A 27,526-nucleotide genomic window follows, 5' to 3' on the forward strand; every position below is an offset into this window, starting at 1 on the left:
TGCTTCTCAACACTTATGAATAGAAAATCTTTCATAAAGTCAAAAAATAGTCAAAAGTCATGCCCAAAAATATGCTGTTCTACATGTAGCAGCTTTAGACACCTAAGATTACTTAAGTCTCTTAGAAATGGCACTAATTATATTTTTTGGGTATTATCGTAACGGCCCTTCGTAATAAAATTTATCGCTATAGAGTCCACTGGGTATTTACCACGTAACTGGCACACTGCCGAATTTCTATTGCCAATACTCTAAGCATTTAAATAGACTTATTCCCTTTACGCAATATATTTAACGGTTAGGTTATTTTATTTAAATTTTAGTTGTTGAGCTGATTCCTATTTAAGTGATATTATTCTTAAGTGAAACAAGTATTTTTAGTTGTTTTTAAAGACATTAATTATAGAGATTGTTGTATGTTTTTAAATAAAGCTGGTACAATATAATTTGGTGTATTTTTGAGTCGCCTAAGTCCTTCCTTTAATCAACCTTGACCAACCAAAAAGTATCCTTAGTAATGTGTTAAAGGAATGAGGGATAATTAAAAATGTTCAAATAATATAGTAAGAGTTATATTTCAACGAATCGACGCAAAAGAACCAATCCATAGCCCCCGCATTAAGGCACTTCACTCACGCATATTATTCTAATAAATAGTACAGATACGACAAGCTACCATCACAGTGGAACAACCAGTTTGATGTGCCATAAACAGACCAAAGCAGATCTGGACTGAGATTCTAACCCTAAGCATACCTAGAAAGATTTCATAATAATTAATTTATTAGAATTTATGGAGATGAGAACACTCATATACTGTGTTATTGATTTGTAAGAAGCTATTTTAGTATGCCAATCTGCACACAGTTTTATCAACACCACTATCATTTTTGAATCGGAGATTTGCTGAACTTACAAATGCTTTCTTATTATTCCACTTCCTAGATATGCTCATACTATCTCCAAATACAAATTCAAAGATGTTATTACCCACAGGGGCTGTCAATTAATCTTAAAAACAAACATCTATTGTTATACAATTTTACTTTTGAATACTACCTATCTAATACTTTGTAAGACTAGAAAGTCAATAAATATAACACCCTTAAGTCATAATTAATTAAATATCATAATGGTTATAATTATAAACATTGAACACTCCAGGCGAAACTATTATATGACTAATGCATGAATAATTCAAGATAATGTATAATATGAAGAATGGATTACATTGTCAAAGAAAATCTAATTTTTAGCTGATTATAATATGTACCTTAAATACTTACGGGAATATGGCAAAGAGATATATGTAAGGAATATATTAGTATAAGAATATTGCATTTTTTATCAATTTTAGTAAGTATTACTAAATATACAAAAGACAAGTAATGGATCATCAAAATTTCTCTAACAATGTAAATAGTGATTAAATACAAGATGAATGACTAGACACCTTATTGCTAGCTGCTCAAGCTACATACAGCCAACTAGCATAATGTTTGGCAAGACATTTCATTAAATCCAGCAGAATACATTCTAAAGCAAGATGATTACATTTATATGATTTAATAACTCTAAACGTCTGTAATAAATAATTTTGGTAATTCTGATTCTAAACGAATCACTCTAACTAAAGAGGTGAGGCTCCAGTTCTCATAGGGATTGGAACTCTTTGGTGAGTACATCTCTGGGGCCAGGAAGGTACTGTAGTATGATATAAGTTCATGTGACTGGTCCCCATCTAGGTCAGCAATCATTAAGGACTTTTCTTGGTAATCTAGGTCCGGCTGGCACAGAGGCAGTGGTGTGTGGCTGTCTATTGGCCCTCGCACACATATCTGCACAATGTCTGTTTGACTTATATTCACATTGTGTGTCTGTAGCTTGTCAAACAACACAAGCACTATCCTTTCTGAAATATCATGGACTGTGAAGTTAGTATACTTTATGAAGGCAGATATTGAAGCCACGTCTATGGAGGAGCGATAAAACATATCATTAATGTTCTTTGGACTTGAATTCTGAACATTGTATTTGACTTCGTCAATTTTAAGTGCACCCTTTGCCAGGTGTGCACTATTCCACTGTCATAATTTTATTACAAAGCCTCTGATATTGTTTGCAAAAGAAAATGTGCTTGGTTTCATAGCATAAACATTATTGGCTGTATATTCCCAGCTCACATTAGTGGTGCCATTTCTCTCCAACATGAGTTTTAGATATACTCTGCAGGAGTTTGGACATTCACCAGAGTTTTCAACTTTTAATTTACCAGGGCCATTGGTGAATGTTTCAATAGTATTCCCAATATTCTTCTTCATGCTAACATTCACTTGTTTCATCATTACTGGTGGATGTGGTGCATGATTGGCAGGCTGGTCTCTTTTCAACATGTTCTTTAGATCTTCTGTAGATATATGTCTCACTGCCTCAGTTGAGCTATTCTTACAGATATAGTTAACTGTGTCAATCTCTGATAAAAGCTTCACAGATAAACAGTCATCAATTAATTTTGGTTCAGTCATAATGTTACCTGTTGCACCAGATATCATTATTATAGATTTGTGATTAGCATTGGGGTACACAGTTGCTACAGCCAGCAGCTCATGGACATTATCATCATTCATGTCTTTTATAATTATAGGGAAGTCTATAGCTGCAATATTACTGACCACTTTTCCTTGTTTATGCATGTGCCAGTAATATGTCCCGGAAACGGAATCTAAAGCAGCAAGCAGGCCTTCTGTACCAGACACTAGGCAGTCATTCTGTTTGTCTCTGTTTACATCAATAAGGTGACAGTTAATGTCTGTTGGTATCCTACTCTCCCTGGTAAACCAGCCAACCTTACCAGAGTTTCCTACAATCAGTACAACACCATTAACATTGTCACTGCTACTTTTGGGCACCTGCCTCATATGATTTCCTCTGTAAATGAATATTAAGTTCTTTGTGTTCGGAATCGCGCCATCCACGACTTGTACGGCGCCGGAAAGTTCCATTTCGTTGTAGGGCAATTCCCAGCTTGTCGTTCTGTCTTGCCACTCGTTAGCAGCGCAACTGCCCACTTCTGAACAAGGTATTCCCCATAGGAAGATCACGACAGTGAAAATACACATGAGGATCGAAGCTATAAAAGCGCACCGGCGCGGGAAAGACATCTTATTTGATATATCTGACTGTAGAAAGCTTACATTATCCATGGTGCTTTCTACAGTATTAACGTTGGTGTTAAACTCATCCATGTCGCTTATACTGTAGTTTTTTGAGGATTGCAAGCCACTGTTGAAGTCCAAATTGTTGCAACTGTCCGTGGCTTTGATGTGCACGGCATTTTCCAGCTTATGTTCATCTTCAGATTCAGAATCGGATAGTATTTGTTTCAGCGGCGCATAGAAGCCTCCATTTCCATTAGCTGACATGGCGTTAGTAAAATATAAATTTCATTTCACATTTTATTACCTTATTACATATTTTTCACCATTACTAAGTATAAACACAACTCCAATCAATAAACAATAACCACCATGATATTCATTCAAGTATTCACCTTTCGGAATCTCGTTCTTCGTTTCGTTCCGTTCTTTACAACGGCTACGACTTTTGTACGTTTCGTTTATGCAGAAACATAAATTCAGAACAGGGGACAAGAATAATTATAGAATTCGTCAGAAAAACAATATAATACAAATCGTTACACGACATATCATATCATAAAATAAACATGTTTCATACAAGGATCATATTTTTTTTCATATTTTAGAATATTCTATCTAAGCCAGAAACTACCTAATAAAGAGACCTTTGGTTGCATATTAGAATATTTGCTAGGGACCAACATATATTAAAATTTAAGTAACCAACTGAACTTTTTACGATGATTGATAATAGTTAAATTATACTTTAAATTTTTAAGCTCGTTGATACAGACTTAGATAAAGAGAGATGATGACCTTTAATTGAACCTCAGAGTCAGTTGGGCATCTTTTTTAATTTTTGTTCCCACTCGATGTTAAACCGTTCTTTTTTCACGATTAGCAGGAACATTGTTGAACTACATCTAGAAAATACTTTTAACTATAATATCCTCATAAATCAGTACTTAGGATAAGGACAGGTTCAAACATGCAACCTCGTTTATAATAGCGACACTATCTGCAGGTTCACCGCGAAAGATTTAATTAAGTATTATTCTATTTACTGTCTATTTTTGAAAATGTACTATTGTTTAGTAACTTTCGTGAGAACGATTCATTATTAAATTATATGATGCAACGGTTCTGTCACGCGTATTAAATTTATCGGGACTGACCTACTAGTTTCGTAAGCCGTTGCAGTGTTTCATAATTTTACTATTGGTCAACAACATGATCATTCCGTCTTTCTTCGTCAAATAATATGTTGTAGTTATTCACCTAGTACTTTGACCTCTGTGGGTGGATCTGTAAAGTTTACGTGAGCGAACTCGATGAGTCTGACGACTTAAGAATTCTCAGAACGTCTATATATAGCAGAATTGCGACTCATATGTTTATTCTCAATTCTATGTGAATCTAAATGTGGAGATCGTATTTATTGATGAAAAAATATAAGTATAATTCAATAATTTTTCTTTAATAAATTTAATTTCAGTTTATCTGTCGTTGGGGAACGATGAATAGTTAGGACCTTTCATCCATTCATCATGCAAGCAATTTGGGTATTGATCTTTTTATCGTGTTACTGATGTCTGTCCTTTTTCATAGGCATAATAGAGGCAGGTAGAAACCAGACCAATAGAAAGTAAGTTTTCCATTCGATCAAAACACTTGGTGACAGTGTTGTCCAGTGTACAAGTTGCATCGTGTTGGTGTTGTATCATTGGTACTTAGGAAATAAAAAGGGTAAATAAATATTCAAAACTAGGCAGAATGGTTATTTTCTTTATGTATATAAATTATTTGCAGTTCTTTCATTACATTACTACAAACATAGTCTACAAACATTTAAAACACAAGTTTCTTTTCTATTATGTCACACTTCTTAAATGGTGCTGTCTCCTCACATATTGGTATGAAAATAATTACATTTGAAATTAAACAATAGGATACAAATTTACAATTCAAAATGAGGACTTTACTCAAGTAATTTAATTATAAAAAAAACAATATTCATGCTTACTGCGTTCTGTCATTTTTGAAATAGAAATTTGGCTAATAAAACATATTCGTATATAAAGTGAGAAGCCTAAATTTACTCTAATTGAGATTATTCAAGGTACATACATGGTCTATTCTATATTAGTGAACGTCACTAGCCCAACCTCCCACCAAACACTAATAATGACTTGGTACCGCGAAACTGAATAACGAGCATGTATTGTAATCGTTATAGTTCATTAAAACACATAATAACGCGACACCAAGTCATGACCAACCATTACATGGTTACATACGTCGCTATATATTTTTCTCATTACCTAAGGAAATAAATAGAAAACAAAACAAATTTCATTTATGTACATGTTCAGCCTCAAAAATACTTTAATCTGAATTATTTATGAAAAAACAAATTTACAATAATTACGGGTTTCATTTTGATGGCACTTTGTTATCTACCTAGACTCTGTGTGAGGTGCCGGGGCGTGGCGTGCAGAGTGATGCGTGTCTACAAACCAACCATGGATAGGAACAAGAAAGAACTAAATATAATGTAAGCTGATAAATAATCCTAACTTAATCGAGAAATAAATAAATAAAAATATAGCTCTATTACTTATATAATGTGATGACTTTTTAAGACGATGGACAAGATAAGGCATTAGTGAACAATTTAATACAATAATAATATCAGCGGGGATTGTCAGGGGAGCGGCCGCGCCGCCGCCCGAGCTTGCACACGTGGAGACAGATTAGTTACGTACATTTTACAGAAAAGTATACAGGCAATTACTACATGAAAATTATTTGAAGTTCAAGGAATCAGTCTTGCGTTATTTTCAGAACATCTTTATATACAGACACAGAATTGGCTTAATAAAAATAATCCGCGTAAACATTTCACTAAATACCAAAGTTGAGTCCCATATTCAATACTTACAAATAATACAGTTAACATTATTAATTTAACTATTCATAAATTATTTTGTTAGTCGGTATTTAAAGGATCCGGCCCTTGCTAGTAACCTGTACTAGACATTACAATGCATATTAATTTGTACAAATAAGATTATAATATTATGATAATGCAAACACGAAGTCCACCTTAGGAAACTTGTAGCTCAGTACGTCGACCCGCCGCGGGGTCACACTACAATCAGTTGGAGTTTAATGATCACTCGCGACCATCCCCAATAAACTAATATCTTCACTAGGCATCGCTCAGATTGGAGTAATAAATAACTTAGACATAGCGTTCAGAGCATTAGATCGAGTAGGGGTACTCCCCGAGATAGTCTATTAACGTGGAAGGCAGCGGGAGCAGTCTGTGTTTGGGCGCGCGCCACAGCTTGGGCGTGAGCGGGTTGGAGTCGAGCGCGCGGTGCACGGCCAGGCGCGCGGCGTGCAGCAGCGGCGGCGGGGCCTGGCGCCGCGGCGCGCGCAGCAGCACGGCCGAGTGCGGGCAGCCCGCGCGGTCCACCCACACCGTGCCCGCGCCCGCGCCCGCCGCGCTGCCCGAGCGCGCGTAGTGCTGCACCAGCTCCACCACGCAGCGGAAGCGCGGCATGTACCTCGCCAGCGGCTGGTCGCAGTCTAACCTGCACACAATACATACACCATCACAACTCTGTTCAACAATACGAGGCTTACAGCTTGAATTCTACATATTTTTCCTGCTCCACAGACACAGTAAGTGGTTACCAAATAATCTTTACAAAATGCATTAAAAAACCTTATCATTGTATTCTAAATGGTCAGTCATGGTTAGCGTAACAAGTACCCAAAAAAGTTCCAATGAAACATAATACAAGGAATTTGAGGAAAACCGCGAGACGTTGAGTCAACATCAACACACGTAGCGACGAAATGGAATTACAGTAAACGTGACGTAACATCGTAATACGCTATTGTGACGTAAAAATCGGTAGCCGGAATATAAGAATACCTATGCCTACAGTGGAACGATGTCTCGCAATATATTAATCATCCTCTTTATTTAAACTGGTAATAACGCCTTGATAAATTCGAGGTGTTTGTTTGCATTAATTCATTGAATGCTTGAATCATCAGTGTGACTTTCCATTTTTTGGATTCGGACTACATACTAATATGTATTTAAGAATATTAATTGTATCCTATTGAATCTGACTCATAGTTTATTACAAAAGAGGATTAAGAAGGTCAGTGGGTTTCGCTGTAATGGATGTCGCCTGAAATATATTATGTCTTACCTAAAGAACCCTTGTTCGAAGTGCAGTCTCACGGACGTGGGGCCTCGCTCTGTCTGCACTGACAGTGAGAATATGAAATTCCTATCGCCTGAGTCGCGGATCACGAATGCTCCAACACTCGCATCTTTTAGTATACTTCGAGCACCCTGGAAACAAAAAGAAACTGTATTCAATAATTGTAATTGTGTAGGTTTCGAAGAGATAAGAAGCTTGTGAATATCACAACCAATTTATTTTTGTACTTGCTCAGGCAATAATTGTATTCGCAGAATTTGCATTTGGATTCTTTGTTTGAATGTTTCAAGCTTTGTTCTATTCTGTTTTAAAAATTTCCTAGAAAATAGCCTTGTTCAGATACAGCTAAGCTTTAAAATAATATAGTTAATGATAATATATGTTATGATTCGTTTTAAAATTTTGTATGACACTCAAGGTTTAATGTTGATTGTTTTGTACATGATGAATATGGGAAATATACCAATTAAACTTATTATTTATGAAGTAAACATCATCACTTAATTTGGTTGTTACTTAGTGTTACAGCAATTTATTGAAATACTCTATAACACAATGGTATATTATCATTCAACAATTGTTTGTGACCATGCTCAATTTGTTTAGGTACTAAGATAAAGGTAAGCAATCTTATAAAAGAACTTCTAAATCTCGTAATTTTTGAAATATATAAACAACAGATTTATTTACTTAAAGATTGCCAAATCAAATAAACCATACTTGATTTGGCAAACTTTATTGTTCAAGTGGCTGTTCTAACACTTGTTTACAAGGAAAATAAGAGATGGCGCCAGCATACACAAAAATAATATGTCAAAATACATACCAGCCAGTCCAAACAGCCATAGTACCAGCCGGATAGTCTTAATGCTCTGAGGGTGTCTGCTAACCGCCTCAGCTCATCATTATAAGGTGAGGGTATGAGAGGTGACAGCGGTGTTGTGATGGGGGAGTGTGGCAAGTACGTCGGCTGGACCGTGAAGGAGGGCGGCGTGTGAGGCGCGTGGCACTTGCCCCCACTCGGGGCCAGCGACACGCGCAGTTCGTGCCTGCAGTTGGGGCAGCATGCTACACCCGTTGACCAGCTGTTGGTTAGTGGCACTGCCACTTCAACACAGGCATCTGGAATAAACGAGGAAAACGTTAAGTATGATTTGGTTTAACATAGGATGCATCATATGGTTAGATAACATTATATCACTGATAAAATACATTTACCTCATGTGAAGTAAATGAATTTGAAATGTCATGAATGATAGTATACTATAATACGCTTTTACTTTATCAAATCACTTAACAAGACATGCCTAATGTTTTAAGCAGAAAAAGGAAGGACAATTCAGTAACAAGTATTTATAAAACATTTAAGATAGCAACACAGATAAAATCTATTTATAGAAGTGATGAAGAATAAGTACTTGTCATTTCCTCATTCAAATACATAAAAAAGTAATTTGAAAGGCATGTAAAGCCATTCATTAATTTTATCTATGGACATTAGTAAAACCACATTCATAAAAAGTGAATGAACTAGATAATTGCTTTAGGATAAGTTTGAATAGTTAAAAGTAGTGTTATCTGTCTCCACACATTAATCTTAATGACTATTAAAAATAAAAAAGAACATAAAAATACAAGAGGTTATAAAAAAGTCATAAAAAGTTGAATATCAGACAGAAATAATAAACTTATGTAAATACAGCTTTTATTACGTATTAATAAAACTTAGTTATTTTTTAGTTTTCATCATTATCATCCACAGCCTTTATCCTCCCGCTGCTGGGCATAGCCCTCCCTTTCCCTTTCCCCTTTTTTTTTCTTTCTTTTTAGTTTTAACAGCCTTTAATTTCATAGACAAGAATTCCATTAAAAACAAGAAAATAAATTTAAATGAAGAATGCTTTTAAATTAATTCTAGAACTAGTTTAGATATTATTCAAGTTCAATTAGGCTTAAGGCTTTTTCCTATGTACCACACAGCTGCTGTTATCGCTTGTCACAAAAACATGTTTGCTCAGTTATCACACTATTTTTAGATATGGAACTACTACTGATAAGTTAACTTGCGTGAAGTGTGCTAATAAAAGTGTCGCAACACTATGGACAAACAAATAGTAAAGTGGAAGAGCCTAAGGAAAGTGGTAAGGTCACAGGATCTGTTATTTAAAATCATTTCTTATAAAAGAACACTGATATACCAGTGTCTTATTGAAAACCTTCATAAAAGTCCGAAATGTTTCTCGAAAACTCAAAATATAGTCACTCAGATTAAAAAGATTCTGATAACCTTTCAATACTATACAAAACTCCACACAGTAACCGCTATTTACGTTCATGGATACAACACTGGTAAATTTATTTATCGCTTTAACTAAAAACTTACTTTGAGGAGATAACCTCGCCGCTAATGTCATGTTTAAAGGACAAACTGTTGTTTCTCGCCTTTCAATTAAGCACATTTGTTCACTAAACAGTGGCTTGATGTGATTGCCACCCACCTGATGCCCGAAGGCCACGATTCATTCAAAGTTTACGTAAAAATAACACAGCACTTTGTCTCTAATCCAAATGTGGCCACAATTTTATCTTAGATATAAAATCATCAACTTTGACTTAGTTTACATGCTTCCTCGTTACTTGTTAGACACTGTTTTGAATTGTTTACAAGTTCACAAATCAAATCACACAAATGTCTTGTACTCATGTCATTATTTTCAAACGTCACAATCACAACCGTTAAAATTAGAGTAGTCCATTACACCGAAAAACGATTTTAAAACTTACTATCGTTAGTATCGTACGAATTCAAAACTATATGTGCTACCCAGCGTAATGGTAACAACAGAATGAATGAGTGTTCAGCGATGAGCGGAGCGCCGCCGAGCACAACGAACGCAACCGAACCGACACGACGCCAGCGCTACTCTGTGGGGGCGACTCAACAAATGGAGGGGATTCGTGGACGAGGCTGAGCAACAGACAGTGATACGTAACTCGAACGTTCACTGCCTTCTTAGAATTCATTCACCGACAATAATTACTAGTTATCTAGTTATTTGCTATCTACGTTGTATTATATTCAGTAATGTGTAGCTAGGCAATTCTCCGTAAAACTAATTTACTTTAATCGTTACTCAAAATAAAGTTTTTACTGCTTTTTATATTGTTTTCAGACATTAACATGTTATTGCTAGATACGTTCAAGCTATCTAAAAGGAGTCTGGTGGTGTTCCGACATTATTACACCGCGAAAATTATTGTTTTCAACAGCTTTTTACTCCAAATTCAAATACTTAGTTAAGAACACTCACTTTGTAATAATATATAGATAATCCAAACAATAATAACAATTAGACAAATAAACATTTAGAAAGTTCGGTAAGTATCTTAAAAATGAAAGCCAAAATACTTATAACAAGTAAAATTAAACCAGTAAGTATTAAAAAAAATGTTTCATGACTACTAAATTACTATTCCCAGTAACGCGTGACCCGGTTACCGAAGCGAATTCACTATGGTGATGCGTGCAACTCTAGTCACGCGTGTTTTTTTTAATGATTTCTGCGAGAGGCATAATATACAGACCTACACAGCTGTCGCAGATACCGTTGATTTTTTCGGATTCTCATAGCTGATTTTTTATTTTCTGATACATTAAATATTGTTTGTTTATCAGTATAAAATATTTCTATGCAAATACCATGCTATCAAGCCGTTAACTGAATTAATAACTTCACTTTCACTGGCGTGTTTAAAAAGTTTTGCGGTACCTTACAGCTAACTCTAGAAAAACCAGGTAAGTTATCCTTTTCGTTTGTATAATAATATAACGTATTGTTAAAATGGTTTTAGAGAATAATTTATTTATGTTTATAAACTTTACCTAGACAAAATTTCATAAAATCTAATCGCTTTTCCTTTTATTTTTTGAAATAACTACATAGCTCACTTTATTAAAAAAATTATATCAGAAAACAGTTTTAATTTTGATCGATACATAGAACTTAGTCGTGATATCATCAAACAAGTTTTTGTTAAAGTCTTTAAAGTTATTCAAATTATGTATAACTGTCAGTAATACGGAGAATATTACGTAACGCTAACCCACGCCACGACTCGCGGGTTCAACCATGTCAACGGCAGTCTTACTCACGAAGTATTTTCTTTAGTTCAAAGTGTTCAAAGTTTTAATCGTTGTCGTTATAGGTAGCATAAAGTTAGGCAACTTTTACAGTCTGTGACTATGGTCTCAAGTGACTCGCCAGGCAATATGGGTATGGAGGGAGTGCGTATTATATTCGCATTCTATTCTCATTCATTACCCTGACGTCAATCCAATGTTAAATTTTTTTGAGTTACTACGTGGTTCTACTCGCAATAAGAAATACTAACAACTACCTATCGAAAAACGTATGTGTGTAACTTTTAAAAGTCACCTACTGCTTGGAATTCTAAAATCAACTCTCTAGTTCAGTGCGGGCAGTAATGATTTGTCGTAAAATTTATCGGTTTCTGAGACTTTCTATTGTGGTGCGTTTATTTTTGTGGTTTGTGGAATCGAATGGCTTTCGCGAATTTTCATTGTAAACTTTCGAACCATACGATTGTTTGAGCGTAACCGCTAAAAATATTTGCGTGGCCTCTTACGGGGAACTTATAAATCGTATACCGATCAATTTGATGAATTGCGTTGGCAGGTTTCCATTATTTAATTCAACAGATACCGATAGTAATGGAAAGTCTTGGGTCCTGTTTTGTGGCATGGCTTTACCTTTTATAACACGTCACGATCTCAAATGTTGTTCCCGTGTAATGCAAAGTTCATGTAGTATCAGCAATGCAAATCTTAGATTCCTGTTTGGCTTAAGTTTCTAGTCGACTTACATGGTACTTTAATACCTTGTCAGCAGATGAATATATAGTAATATTACTACGTTATTGTTTACATAATCAAAGAAATGTTTTAGTACTGTAGAGTGCCGTAAAATCAAAAATAAGATTATAGACTGCGTTATGCTCTTTTCTGAGATTTAAATAGTATTTTGCCCATTGTGATGGCGAAATATTTTCTGACAATGCAATCTACCTGAGAGCGGTATAACAAAGTGCGTAGAACACGACACTACAACGGTGACGAAAACTAGCAAAAACAGCTTCCGTTTCGTAAACACGAGAAGATAAAATCATGTCATTAACACGTTGTCTCGTCCCGTTTACCGAAACTAAATATTCTTATAAATGTTTAAAAATGATTCACTGCAGGACGTGCAGCAAGCTATTAGGCATCTTTATTTACTTATCTTTTTACAACAAAGTGGATGGACATTCAGGTCAAAAATTTTTGCTTCATAATTTTAATGGGATCTTTGAGGATTATCGTAAGTTTTGTCCGTCCACATATGTGGCAAGCTGTGTCGTACTCACATGTACAAAAGGGTGTGTAATGTAACAATGGTAATAATCAACATCCTCTTCAACATTTTGACAGGAGGGCCGTTGCAGGCATATGGGCCTAAGCGTCACGAGGCAGGTGTTCGATTCGCATTCGAGCGTGCCATAGAGAGCGAGTTCCCCGTAGTGCGATTATATTGGGCGTTCTCGGAATCCCTTACCTGCGAGTTGCGACTGCTTTCACAACATCTGCCGGCTGTCATTGGCGCGTACGCACTCGCGCAGCTGCTACCAATGAATAAGCACAGGCTCCCCAATATAGTTGATTTATTTTATACAATTTAGTGCTATTAGATGGCGTTCCGTTATATCCCTCGGGATTAAGAGCTTTGTAGTGGACGCAACTGAATATACGAGTACTTAAACAAAGAATAAATACAATAGATTGAATTTATTTAGGTCTATACGATGAATTAAATTAAAATCGTATATTTTCAGTAACTAATTTTAAAGTAAGTGTTACGAACATAGTTTTAGTTGTTTAATTGAACAAACTACACGCCTTATTCAAAATGGAAAATCGATGCCGAACCAAGTATTTATTTAGGGAGGTCATACTGTTTCGTAGAACTTGGCTGGCACACTCCGATTTCAATTTCACAGTGAATACCGTTGTTCTCGGTACTTCTTTATTAGACGCGAAGAGTTGGGCTGAATAAACATATTCGCAGAATTCATACCGATAATGCTTTATCACTTGTGTAAGTAAGTACGATGCCGGTTAAGTTTGCGAACTATATGGACTACCCAGTATTGATAACGGTATTGCTCAGTGATGCATAAATACAAACGGATGTGGAAAAAGGATACAGCCTAAAATATAGAAAATAAGGTTATTTTTCATTCGTCAAATTGGATTTCGCAAAAGAGTTCCTATTTAGGCAGGTCACATGTTCGATTTCTGGGAAAATTTGGTGTTGCAATTAGCATTGCAAAAGAGTCCCGAGAAATCCGAAACTACACTTCAGCATATGTATAATAAACTGAACATTTCGCAATGTAATTAATAGGTAATGAAGTATTCTGTTTTGAATTTGCATGTTAATATTTGCGTTTTCGCTTAAACGCTTGCCGATTAAACGTATTTACCTATTAATATGCTGAAAATGGTGCGTGTAACAATGATAATTTAAACGTAGCATACTAAATTACTGCTGTAGGTAACTTGGCCGTTGACCGTTAATTACCACCATTTAGGTTGAACAAACTATTTTCTAAACAGCCATTGACGTTCACTCTATTACTTTTACCACGACACGTCACTCCTTGCCACTTAACTGATAATTTATTACTACAACCCTTTAGCTTTCCATTATATTTATAGGTCACCTAGTAACGTCACAAACGGGGACAATAACGATTGGAATGCAGATACATTGTAGTGTATACTATGAAAGCTTTTAGGAATTTTAAAAATATTACAGCAATATATACGTATTATTTCATGGTCGTTTGCCGTGTAATTGTTATAATTCTTAGTATTGAAGACGGGATGTATTTGTGTAATTAATTAATGTTTATTGTGAATTCAACTGGAAGTTACGCTAAAGCTAACCGAATTATTTTTAGGTAGCTATTAATAAATTGGGAATTAGTATTTCGTAAATTTTATTGTCATTGGTTATAAAGAAGAGAAATAGAAATAAAAGGACATTCCGTCTACGCTGTGCATTAATTCAACGGAGTAATGTTTACAGTAGTGAATATAAGGATTATTGTTATAACTTTTGATGCGAAATTCAAGCGAAGTTACGGCAGACAATGGGTTTCGTCGGTCTTACGTATTCAGCGTCGCGTACCTATTGTACAGATTCATATGGGTTCGCGCCATAATATGATGTTCTAGGAAAAACAAGCAGTAAACATCTCTACTAGATCTATGAAGGCTAACACACACAACATTTCATGGAAATTTTGCTATTTCTACACTTCAATATTGTTTTGCACGTATACTATAATCAGTAATCCTTATGAAACACCGCACACAAGTTTTATGCATATACATATACATATTCGATGTCTAAATGAAACATTTTAGACATTGTTAAAACCGTATAGGTTTCAGATGATCGATCATGGATTAGTAATTCTAATGAGAAGTTAATGTTATTAGCCGCATTAACGCCTCTAAGAGCATACAGTAATACCACACAGTTAAGTTTACCACAACGGTGCAATATTCATATCATTTACGGTTTTTTAAGGAGAAAGTAAAAGTATATGTCGAACATTCCTGGTAATGTGTATAAATACTCAATCTATGATCAGAAAATTACGTAACATCTGTTTTCTCATTTAAAACACAAAGTAATACTATGTAATATTTTGATCGTATCCCTTCTATCATTTACCAAGAATATTAAAGTACCCGTAAAACCCTCTCAATAAAATGAATAGTAGTCACGAATTCGAAAGTACTTGAATTCTGTGATATTGATACGTTTCCAGATTGGAAACCTTACATTTACTTTGAGTTCAATTGAATCTAGTTAAAACGCTGTTTTCTCGTAAATGGTATTGTTGTTGTTCTTGTATTTATTCTGCTTCCATCTATTATTACAAATTGTTACTTTGCAGGCTTCCCAAAAGGGTTTTCTACATGTTATAATGTGTTCTCTTGTGTTAAGGGATATAGTTTGTTAGTTACACTTACTCCTTTGTTTATATTAAGCAGGGAGCTTAGATCTTGTTCAATAGCCCGTTCTTTACCTGCTGCAGCCTCTACTCAGTATCGTTACGAAGAGGTTTTCTTGAAACTCTCAGCTATATGACGGTGTCGGTTCTCAGAATAACTCTCTACGATATCTATGTAGGTAGTTGTGTAGGTGTGTATGTATGTGTGAAGTAATAATTTTCTTTATCTCTTATTACGTTGAAAAAGCAATGATTAATGTTACGAGTAAGTTAGATGATTCATTTGTACAATGCCCCCTAGCTCGATATATATGGATGTTTTCATTTAGTCGTAATTTTACGCTATGTACACATTCTAGTAATTACCATTTACTAGAAAATGGTTTATACATTTTTAATCAATCATGTTTGTTTCTGTTTCACATATTTTGAATAAAAGTTTAATTTTAATATCGGAGAATGGGCACGATGCGCAGTAAAGTCTTGATTTCCCGAGAGACCTTTAAGTAAATCTGGGACATGGAGGCTTGCTCACGTTTATTCAGAAGAAATTGGCTTTTCAGAATAAAATAGATATGAAATCCACAGATTTCTTTAGAAATAGTATTGAATATTCCTCGATAATTAGCTTAGTTACATAGGTATTTTAAGGGTTCACAATCTAAGTGGTAAAAACGGAAAACTATTACTAGGGCTCCGCTGTCTCTTTGTTCATCAGCCTGTATTCCATGAACCATTGAAGCTACCCTGTTGAATTATTTACGGATATTGTATTACTGTTGCCGTTGTAACTAAAAAGTAATAAAAATAAAATAAGAGTCAATGCTACTGTTCAGCCGAAAATTTGATAGCTGACCATTATCTATCTAGAGAACGCGTCAGAATTTTATCGAAGATAATATTATAAACTTAAAACAACTTTGAATTTATTCCGTAATACTTCTTAGTAACATTTAGTTCTTGTTCAAAGTTCAACCTCGTTTTACATTCAAGAGTATAATATTCTATCTCCGTATCCACTAAGCCACCATTTATAAGGTCGTGATTTCTTTTGTACGGAGCAGTATAAAAATGACTTCTATTCAAAAAATAAAACAATTGCCTCTTAACCCCAAATTCCATCCTCAAACAACAAAATTGTTGTACAAATGAAGCACTTTAGCGTCTATTTGATATAAACCATTTAACCCGAGACCGATATTATTAAGGAACGGTGAATAAATACACCGAACTTAATTTCTCCAATTCCTTTTGTCTTTCCGTAGGCCAGTAGCATATAATCAAGGGAACAACAATTATTCTGAAATGGTATCACTGAACTGAATTTCAAAGAACCACGTTCAATATTCACCTGTTTGATGACGAAATTATGAATATTAATTACCATATTCATTATTTTATCAACCCACGCTAGCTACATTGTTTTCGTTTTGTCAAACCATTGTGACGTCGGCAACAAACAAACGTGCGACGTGTGTACACATGCAATGACAACATGCGCAGAAGACAGGACATTAATTGTGATACAACACACACATTAATCATTTTAATGGAAACAAATGAAAATAGTAAGTGAAACAGATTGACGGTGAAACACCTTTAGCAGTTAGAATTGTATGCACATTTATTGGCTGAGAGTTTTAAGTCTTAGTTCATAGCTAGAATATAGCATAGCGCCCATTTAATTCTGTCTTAATATTGCTCAACATTTGCACGTCAACGCTAATTCATAAGTACTTCTGCTACTTAAAGCTATTTAGCTTAGCTTAGCTACTAAGCTATTTAAAGTTGCCTGAACAAAACCAAAAATAATTGTGTTGATTTTTGATCTGGTAACTGATTGGTGATTTATCAACTGACAACATTGAATTTTGTCGCAACAATTTAGTTCGGAAACGTAATGAGAGAGCTCTTTTCAAATAAGTCTGATGAACAATAGACTTTTGTCGTCAATAATGTACATGATCGATTTACTTAAGTCATCTTAGTACATTTTTGCCATTTATTTATCTCGGCCTCTGATTATATCGTATCAAGGCGATTTGTATACGTGCAGCTATTCTTAATTGCTTTTGTTTTATGCGAGTCAGCACTGAGTCATTGAAGTAAATATGGTCTCGACGATTCTCATGCATTTAGCCTGGCACCTCTCATTATTGAAGCTTTTTTATTTTTAAATACAATAAAAGGTTTATATTTTCATGAGAAACAAATACGTGTAAACTTGCTATTACATGTCTAAATCATAGAAAAGTAGTTTATTTTATACGAATTAGTATGCTGAGCACAAATAAAGGCACAGTGAAATAAAGATGAAACTAGGATAAAAGACTTTCACAGAAAACCCGGGCTTTACGTTGGATCCGACGAATTGTGCATAATTCATAACAGGGATAGCGGAGACGAAGTTGGAATGTGAAAAATATAATATTGTCACATCGCGTTGAGGTGACAAAGACTGGTGTGAAGACTAACTTCCTGTCGTCATCGTGCATATTGGAAGCGCTAATTGTGTTCGTTACGTGTTCTCCTTTTGGAATTCCTCGGTGTTGCTAACAATAATATTTTATTTTTCTTCTACCACAGAAATAAGGACATAATAATTAAAATAATTATGTTTTCTTGTGACTATGGCATTCAAATTGCCACGGCAACTTAATAAGAATTAGAATGTGGCTGGCAATTTGGTAACAATACTAGGAACGGGTGTGTCACAACGTTAAAATTATCGCGGTTCTCTAGAAATAACCTAGCCCTCGTCCATACACAGGTAAAACTGAGTCATCGCGGGGGTAAGGTTGGCGCGAGTGTTCTTCATTTTATTTATACTTCGACCTTGTAATATAAAGTATAAATACTTTCTCAGAATACGTAGAAGCATGTTAATACACGGCGAAAAATTTAATTTAAAAATCGCGATAATGTGACATGACAACATGTGCAGACAGGACGTATGTGGAATGTTCAATTAGAGTTTACTTGTAAATATTCCGTGAAAAACGTAGGTGCACCAATAACTCAGTCAGACCTAAATTAAAAAGATGTTTTTATTTGGTATATAATGTAAGCCCAATTTAAATGAAGAAATAATCTGCACGGACTTTTTTACTGTTCTAACTGAAGATGTTATTGTGCCAGTGTTTACAAATGTTGCCAATTAAAAGGAAATCCAAAACATTATGTTATCCACATCAAAGGTGCGGAATAGCAAATAGGTAAAGAACCTCACTTTCGAATACTATCTCATAACTCCGAAAAAAACGTTTATAACCACACGACTTCAAACTGTTTATTTCTATACATTAAATTCTCTTTTGTATTGATAAGTCACGCACTAACTTTCTGTTACATTGACAATTTAAAGCAAATTATAATTTCGTTACTAATGGAGAAACAAGTTCTATTTTTATAAAAAAAGGGACATTTTAAATAATCCAGCAAACGAAAAGCTTTGTATTCAATGAAACACTAGAATCAATATTGATGCCAAATCATACTTTGGTTTTATCTGTCTATGTGCTATGTATACCAAACGTTTTTATACTTACTGTAATAGCTCGGAGAGCCTGTTCTCATTTATTAACAATTTCTAATACTTCTTATTGATGGCTCGATGTTTTGAACGATTGTGGAGTTCAAAATTGAATAAAACTTCATAAATTTTCATAAAGAAGTCGCGATAAAATACTTGATAAATTCTAAAATTCTCTTCAAACATTTCAAGTTTCAAACAACGTTCATAAACATTCTTATCTTTAGAAACATAATAACTAGAAGATCTTGTTCCCAGCTCCGGTGCCTAGCTAAGTCGCTTATACACAATATTTACTGCTAATTGACTTTGTAAAATGACCGCTTTTAGTTTATATTTCAATAGCTGTAACGGGAACATGTACGGCTATGTCTGTTATTTATTACTACCTATATTTCTCTATTCATCTATTATTATTCAGATTATGGCAGCCAGCTCTTGATGAAGTTTGAATCTATGAATATATTATTTAGCTTATTTACCGGTTGTACCGGGCATTAAAATATCATTTTTTCATCACAATTTTGAGTTCTTTAGTTTCGTTTAATATTCAGCTGAACATATTTGATTGTTGTAGGTTTGAGCAACTAGAAAAAACAGCGATAAATGATAAGTTCCACAGGGTGTTGTATTACATTGCACTAATGCTTGATATCGATTCGCGGTTTGATAAACATGTAAAAACATTCCATAACATTCATGATTGTGCGATATATTTCTCACAAACGAACGTCTTTATTTTGTACAAAACTCAATGAGTAACATAAAGCGATCCAAAACAATTCCAACATAAAATATGTTTTCGCCGACACGCTAGCATTTTCTGGTTCTTTACTTTTTGGCACAACTGAACTGACGCCTTCCTGTTTCAAGAATAATGGTGTTTTACTCGGCAATTTAAAACCGTTTTAACTTCTGCTTACATTGTACAGTTAATATTTTATATCATTAACAGGAACTACAGTGATAAACAGAACAATTTAACCGATATGAATGTAGGGTACCTATAATGTTATATTGGATTATAGTATAGCTCGTTATATCAAATGCGTTCCCACACGATGTTCTCGGAAGCGTAACTTCTAACGGCTATAAATAACACAAACATTATACATATTTTTGGTTACAGCTGATATTGAAAACGGTCGGTTGAAGTGCGGTCTGACGAAATACATATGAACGCTCATCTTTCACATTTTAGTGAGATCAACAAAGCTGGCAATGTGATATAAATTGGTGTGTGAAGGGAAAAGTGGGACGTGAGTTAAATGTATTTACAAGTATCGGTAATATTTATGAAACGTATATTTCTTTTCATATTAAAATTAAAATAAGATTAATGTAATCTGTCCGCAATAACGCTTTTTTTTTCTGTGCTCCTGGCCTTTGACATCGAGACAAGAGCACGGCGACGCCGAGCCCGCGTCTGCCGCTGATTTCCATCAAGACTCACGGCACACGGCTCAGTCGAGTAACACAAGGAATTTCTTAATGACCCTCCGTAGAAAGTTATTTCACGATCTCAGATATACAAAACGTGCATCAAGTAATTTTTGATAAACGTGAGTGATCGCTTGCTCTGAAACGTTCGAGGTGGCCTCAATCACGTAATTGATAGCGTGCTATAAAAGCTCTACACATTGCTGACGCTCATCGAACAACAAACGTAAAAGACTTTGGCAATAACCATTTGGATGCAATGTAAGAGTTTAGCTGAGCAACCTTCGCGTGTTCCGAGAACTTGCCGACCGGTCGGTTCGGCGCTGCGCCGCGGTTCCCGGAACGTCGACCCTTGGCAGTTTCGATTTTTAAAATAGACGCGTTCCGTTATACGCGGTCCTATATAGAAGCTCCGATTTATGGCCAGTCAATTAGCCGTTGTGTAATCTGTAAATGAGAGTGTCTATTTTTATCCCGAGCCCAGACCCGTTTCCGAGTGAAAGGGGTTTCCTACTGTGAACTTGTAAAACAGGTTATGGCGTTACGAACTTTCCTTTGACGTTTCTTTTCATTTGAACTTCTTTTTTTTTGCCTTGAAAATTCCAACCAAGAACAACATAAATAAATCAATCTATAAAAGTCTATTTTATACTCATTTTAATGAATGTTAGTCGTCAGTAAACACTGACTTGCTTCATTCATATATGAAACGCATGCCATGTAGTTCTATAATGACGTGACTTCACGCCATGCATGCAGAAACGGAATAGTTGAAACCTTAGAGGTGACCTAATCGTTTGCCTTCACCTTATTTATAGAAATGTATTTATTTAATACATTTTCTACAAACAGGATCTTGTCGAGAAACGTAATTTGAAGCGCATTATCTATCTAAATATGAATTTATTCAGAAACGGATACACATGTTTAATCCAAAAGGATTTCCAACAATTTTTAAAACTGACACAAGGACGAACGAATCTCTGCTCAAAGGCAAAACAGTAAATTAAATCGCACGCTGAGATAGATTCAATATAGTGCTTTAAATATGCACAATATAGAGGCTGATTTTGTGTGACCGAAGCGCAGATCAAAGCAGTATTTCAATCAGTTCGTTAGACGAAACTGTCGAGTGGGTTCGCAGTAGTCCGCCATTGAAATTTAAACTACCCGCTTTTCTGGGAAAGCGGTGCAAACGACTGTATCTTTTTGCTTCGTTTTGCTTTAGTCAGTCCTAGGCCAACAAAACAAGCGATGTCCACGGTGCGAGGCGAATTGGATGTGGATTGGACGCACTGGTTTTTAAATTCAAGAGGTTGAAAGACAATTTTGTAGGCTTATTTATGTTAGTTGATGTGTGTTCTTTGGCTGATGTATATTTCCTTATCCTTTTGATATGAAATAGGATACCTAAATGTAGAACATTTCAAATTAGAAGTGCTAAAGCTTTATGAAGAAAAGAAGTTTCGTGCAGCTATGGCTACAGTGGTAAATGGCGAGAACTTTTATTAAAATTATAGTACGATTTGCGGTATATCTGCGGTAATGCTGTTTTTATATCAATATTCATAACTATTATTATTTCTCGAGGTTATAAAATCATGCATAAATCAATAATTAATAATTTCTTGGAACATCAGATGAATAAGTTTGATGTTTCCTAAGAGCCTGAGGTCAGAGGCGAACACTGCATAAAATTTAATATCCATGCATAATGGTGTGCATGGCATTGTCGGTTCTTCTGCGAACAATAACCCGTATACAATTTTCAAAATGAGACAATGCAAAAAATAAATAAAAAATGAAGTCATAATGCTGGCGATTTCTCATAACAACCCTTGGGTCGGAGGCTTCCAAGGATTAATTACGAGTTCCGAGTAGGCCCGCCACCGGGCCATTCGATTCTTGGTAAACTCGAATCGAAAAAGGAGCAAAAACGGACGCGGCGCGTTCTGAGAACACGCATACCTGCGCCCGCGCTGCCATCCCACCTTGTTCCGTCCGCGCAACGATTCCAGAGAACTCACATTTTCCTAGTAGTAACTCTCCCAAGTAAAACAACATTTTCTCTTTTTCATATCATGTAAACTGTACATACACGTTCTATTGTTTACGAATTTCCCGATAGCACAAATCGAATTGAATTATATACCTACCTACCTTCGGCATTTATCTGTTTGTAGATACATGTTTTAACCGGCTTATGTAAATGATTTTCATTTTTCAAGCATTAACAAAGCTAGGATAACGATCATATAGTTGTTATCTAGTTTTAGAAATCGGGCTTAAATGTAGAACATATTGAATATTGATAATTGTTTCTTTGAAACTGTAAATACGAGTGAAATCAAAGTTTCGTAGAACACAATCTATTTCAAAATAATCGTAGTCAGGACCTAATGTTATTTTTCTTTGTTATGAGCTGTCCCATTGAAGAGTAAAGGTTGCCTTTTATCGTTGTTTCACACATTTTTCTAGTGTGGCTATTGATACCACCCCTTTAAGTTATTTCTTCTTGTGTGTGATATATTTAAAAACGTCAATTAAATCTGTTGTATATTGTCTACATTTTTCGTGAATATATGAGAAAAAACATGTGTACATGATGATATTTTAATGATGAAAAAAGCCAATACATTTCTGAGATGCCTTGTCAACATACAGATCCAATTTATTATCGGCATACGAAAATGTAATTCATGACGTATTTTAAACATGACCGGACAGAAGAAGTGAAAAACATACAATACTACAACCAATATTGTTTTAATTAATTCATACATTTGCATACTCACATGGTAATAATAGCATAGTATAATACACCTAATTAATTAGTCTCTTTCCTCTTGCAACTATTCAAAAACATTGATAAAGCAGAGATTATATAAATGGAAATAATTAATGAACCATCGTTCTATGACATCAGTGGAGGATATTAAATAAAATAGCAGCAATCGTACTTCCCGTACCATCTTATTATTATTTATTGAATTTCTTCCACAATTATTATAATCTATTTATTTGATTGTTAACGTACTTAAGCGCTGATGCTACAGGGTCAAGTAACCGGCGAATTGTGTTTCAAACTATCCATGTTTCAATTTCGCGCTTATTTACGTTAATAATCAAATTAACAGCCTATTATTCGTCTCGACGGATTATTATCTTTTTAGATGTTAAATAAAGTTTAAAACCAGTTGCCAAGATATCTGTTCTTTTTTATATTTAATTGACGTAATACCTACCTACACTTTTTCAAGATAATATAATAAAATAAACATTCTGTTGTTTGTGTTTGTCGCTACAGTCTCCGCGATAATCTAGGTAGATTCTTCCAAGGTCATTGAGCTCTAAACTATTCACCCAATACAATCACGTATTTTTACCTTAATTCAATACACAACTTAATGAAATACCTCTTTCATTATGTTTTGGTGGAACCAAACGTATTTTTGTTCCTGCACATTTTTTTAAATTGTACCTAGAGCAATCTAAGATGTCACTGTCGAAATAGTTTTAAGAAAACTGAGGACAATGCCTGGACAATGCCTTAGCCGTTTAGAAATGTAAGGTAATCAACAAATTTTAATGTTCAGCTTTTCGATCAAAGACACTTAAAGTGTTTCTACGAATCCTATCAACGTTACAGTACATTAAACGCTTACAATAGACTCGGCTCCTTTTATCGCTAACATAATAACAAAAAATACATTGTCTCCCTTTAAGGATAAACAAAGGCCTCAGCCATTCCCTGAAAACGATTTACCAGTGTGATGTTCCCGGTAAAGCGTGGACAATGAGTTTGTTAACAATAACATTGATTTGAACTAAGTGCTTCCAATGGAAGCGGACTCGTAACTTAGTACCAGACATATGAAACCCATACAAGGGAAATATCCATCAGTATATCTATAAAATAACGAGTTTAACCAACTTTTTATACAAAAGAGATTTGTGAAATGAAAAACTAATTGCTTCATAGAGAGAAGACTATTAGCAAAATGCTTTTTCCCGAAGACATTACAATATTTCTTGAAAGCAATTTGTACTGTTCTTGTTATTTGATGAATGGGTGATTAGTGGCATTAATTAATTAATGGGCTTCGCTTTAACAAACTGAAACAATTGTCTGTACGCATAATAGTTCCGTGTATATTCAGTTAATAAAATAAATAATTTGCCTAATCAAGTAGGTGCTTGTTCAATATTCTAAGGAAACGTTATATCGTTGCGTGCGAGCACGATAATTGTTTTCAAATGAAGTGATCCGCCTAGCGAGGTGTCATTTACACAGTCAGCACGCTTGTGCATAAACATTCATTTTATTTATTACATTTCCTACTGCATAACGTTACGTAGCTATGAAGTAGCTGTAATTAATATCGATTAAATTCCTAACCCAGTTGTAAACACGATTGCAAGTAATATTGCATAATCAACTAAGCATATCAACAAATGACATGAAACAACATTTTCAGATGTTTTTTTTAATAAATAAATTTGTCTCATCTGCATTGTAATCGAATAAATAATTGCAGTAATTCCTCCAACTCTTTAAAACAATTGTTCAACAAGTCGAAGTTTTGAATAGTTGTGATAATGAGATTGTTGTTTGCAATAGTTTCAAAGTAAACAGTTAATTATGAACGCAAAATAGCAAGCATGAAAAAACATTTGTATAAATATTCGTTGATTACGTCATTCATTAACATAATCTACAGTTTTATCATCCAGAACGCATTGACCCCGAAGACCGAGTGATAAAGATAACAGCTGGCGCCGCGCGATATTTTTGTAGTTCTTTGCACGCAGCACGTGTTTTTCACTCGTAAACAATATTAATTTTAGAAGATACATATTGACTATAAATAACAATAAGAAATTTGAAACTTATTTCAATTTTGAAATTCTCACCTGGTAGTTTGACCACCATTGGAGGTGTTTGTGGTCGGTGGGGATCCAATGTTAACGCCTTAGATAACAACAAACACGGAAACACAAAGGCCCACTTATAATTACTTATATTTCCTCAAATCCACTTTACGGTCGTTTCGCTTCTCAGTAAAACTCTTTATAAGCAGTTTCGTAGAAACCGACAGCACTGGAGAAATTAATTTGCAGAAATCGATGTCGCTGACGCGGTCCGTCCGCGTACCTCAACAGAAACGCTTTCTAAGTACGCGCACATTCAATTTCACTGAACGGTGTATATCACAGATAACGATATCGCGGCAGGAGGTGAAAGTTCGGCGAGGTGGCTCGCCCCGGCGTGACAATCCTCTTTCGTGTACAAAACCGTACTGACGAGCGGCGGAGCCGGCACGCGGCGCGCACCGATGCTAGTTAGGTAAACACGCGTGGCGGGCGGTGCGCGCGGCTCGGCGGGGGGGACCATGTGAATGTGCGACCGAGACCGAGCCCGCACCGAGCGTACTTGCCGGCGAGCCACCGCTTCCCAGAACTACAAACCTTGGCACTTCCACGAAATAACTCAAGCCATTGTCACTAATTTATACAACTTATGGTCTTCCGTCCAAGGCTTGCGCGTATGGCACTGGCCGAGCACGCCACCTCCTCGGAGAACCTTGTGATTCGTGCAGCGAGTACTGTTGACCCCGATGACCGGCCCGCGACGTTAAATTAGGTAACTTGTATCTTTCTAACCATCAATCAGAACGCGAGCCGGCCCCTACCTTTACCAGACGTAGTGGTATTATACGTTGAAAAGTTCATTCACTTCTTGGTCTATTTTTTGTCGACAAACACACCCAGCGCCTAATTCGGATTTCAGGTACTTTTTAAAGGTATTGAAATGTAATCAATTTAGAAAATTGCTGTAGCCGGGTCAAATTCAAGTTTTACTAATATTATTTTCTAGCCCTCTGAGCATTATTTGGCGGCGAGCAGTTTCAACCAAAAAGATATACGGGATAATCCATCATTCTAAGGATACTAAAATAATGCTAATTCAATTTTGCGATATCAATAAAGGTCAATTGGTTGAAAAATACTTAAAAGATATCATGACAAACAACAAAACATCCATATACCGCCAGATATATTGACTGTTTTTTAAAAAGGCTGTTTTTTATTCGATAGACACGGATATTAATTTATCTCGCAGAACTACTTAAAAGATACCATTTTTGCCGTATGTTTATAGTTTATGTATCTGTGTGATCGCTCTCTGAAAAACAACACTTACTGGGATGGACTTGAGATGTCAAATGATTTATTTCCCAAAAAAAAATCTGTTGCATCTGCTTCTTTTAGGTAGTTCATCAATAAAATGAACGAATGAGATTTGAATGATATTATTATTGTCATAACAATGGGTGATTTCGTCTCCCTAGTAGGGCAAGTAATCAATAAAACTGAAGATGGTCGAGCATTCCTCGAAAGGCGATGCGTGTGACATGCGCCACGCTTCTGCGAACAAGCGCTCTTTGCGGTATGTACAGGCGACGACAAAAATGATTTTGCACAGATAAAGAAGAAGATTTTGCCTTCAATGATCATTTTCATGAACGAGATGATCTTTTTCGTCGCGAAAATTCGTTTATTATACACCAAATTTAATTAGACTCGTTAAAGTTACAGATGGGCAGAGTTCCTTTCACATTGGTCTTAGTAATGTACATAATTTGCTCTATACAACTTCTAATACTGTCTATTACTGGCAATGACTAATCCAAAATATCTCATCATTATCAAATGTAAGATATGAATAACTCCAAGCGTTTTCTATCTTAATCTTCGCCGTTTTATCTTATGTCCCTGAATTCGAGAACAGGTTTCCTGGTAGCATTTTTTATCGAAAGGCCAAAAAATAATTCTTTGTTTTTAACAGACTTCACAAAATATCAGATTTTTGTATTTACGATTTTTCCGAGACTACGTATTTCATTATTTGGTTCCTTGCAAAATAGCTGTCTACGTTTGGTCCCATAAATAATATCAATATTATCAGCTAGTTACTTAATGATTTCGGTGTCAAAGCCTGAAACACCAAAAATTCAAACATGCTTATCGTTAAATTTTCTATAATAATTTGTGCTAATACAATTTGTGATTTTTCCCTTTTC

At 35.2% G+C, this 27,526-nt stretch overlaps 2 protein-coding genes across 3 annotated transcripts; both read right to left on the reverse strand.

The window, feature by feature from the left end:
* Positions 1-2,001: 2,001 nt before the first annotated feature.
* On the reverse strand, positions 2,002-3,694 carry LOC113492091. Its single transcript, XM_026869390.1, has one exon. It carries the CDS (start codon positions 3,420-3,422, stop codon positions 2,088-2,090), a length of 1,335 nt encoding a protein of 444 aa, XP_026725191.1. The 5' UTR covers positions 3,423-3,694; the 3' UTR covers positions 2,002-2,087.
* A 1,208-nt stretch (positions 3,695-4,902) lies between these two features.
* On the reverse strand, positions 4,903-26,220 carry LOC113492092 (suppressor of cytokine signaling 2-like). 2 transcript variants are annotated; one of them, XM_026869392.1, is made up of 4 exons: positions 25,356-26,220; positions 8,211-8,506; positions 7,370-7,515; positions 4,903-6,736 (listed from the first exon to the last, which is right to left on the reverse strand). In XM_026869392.1, exons 1-4 carry the CDS (start codon positions 25,372-25,374, stop codon positions 6,403-6,405), a joined length of 795 nt encoding a protein of 264 aa, XP_026725193.1. In that variant the 5' UTR covers positions 25,375-26,220; the 3' UTR covers positions 4,903-6,402. The 2 variants fall into 2 exon arrangements, with proteins under 2 accessions (XP_026725193.1, XP_026725192.1); XM_026869391.1 differs by lacking the exon at positions 25,356-26,220 and adding an exon at positions 9,768-10,704.
* Between the last annotated feature and the right edge of the window lie 1,306 nt (positions 26,221-27,526).

This window comes from Trichoplusia ni, chromosome 3 (assembly GCF_003590095.1).
Source record: "Trichoplusia ni isolate ovarian cell line Hi5 chromosome 3, tn1, whole genome shotgun sequence".
NCBI classification, from domain to species: domain Eukaryota; kingdom Metazoa; phylum Arthropoda; class Insecta; order Lepidoptera; family Noctuidae; genus Trichoplusia; species Trichoplusia ni.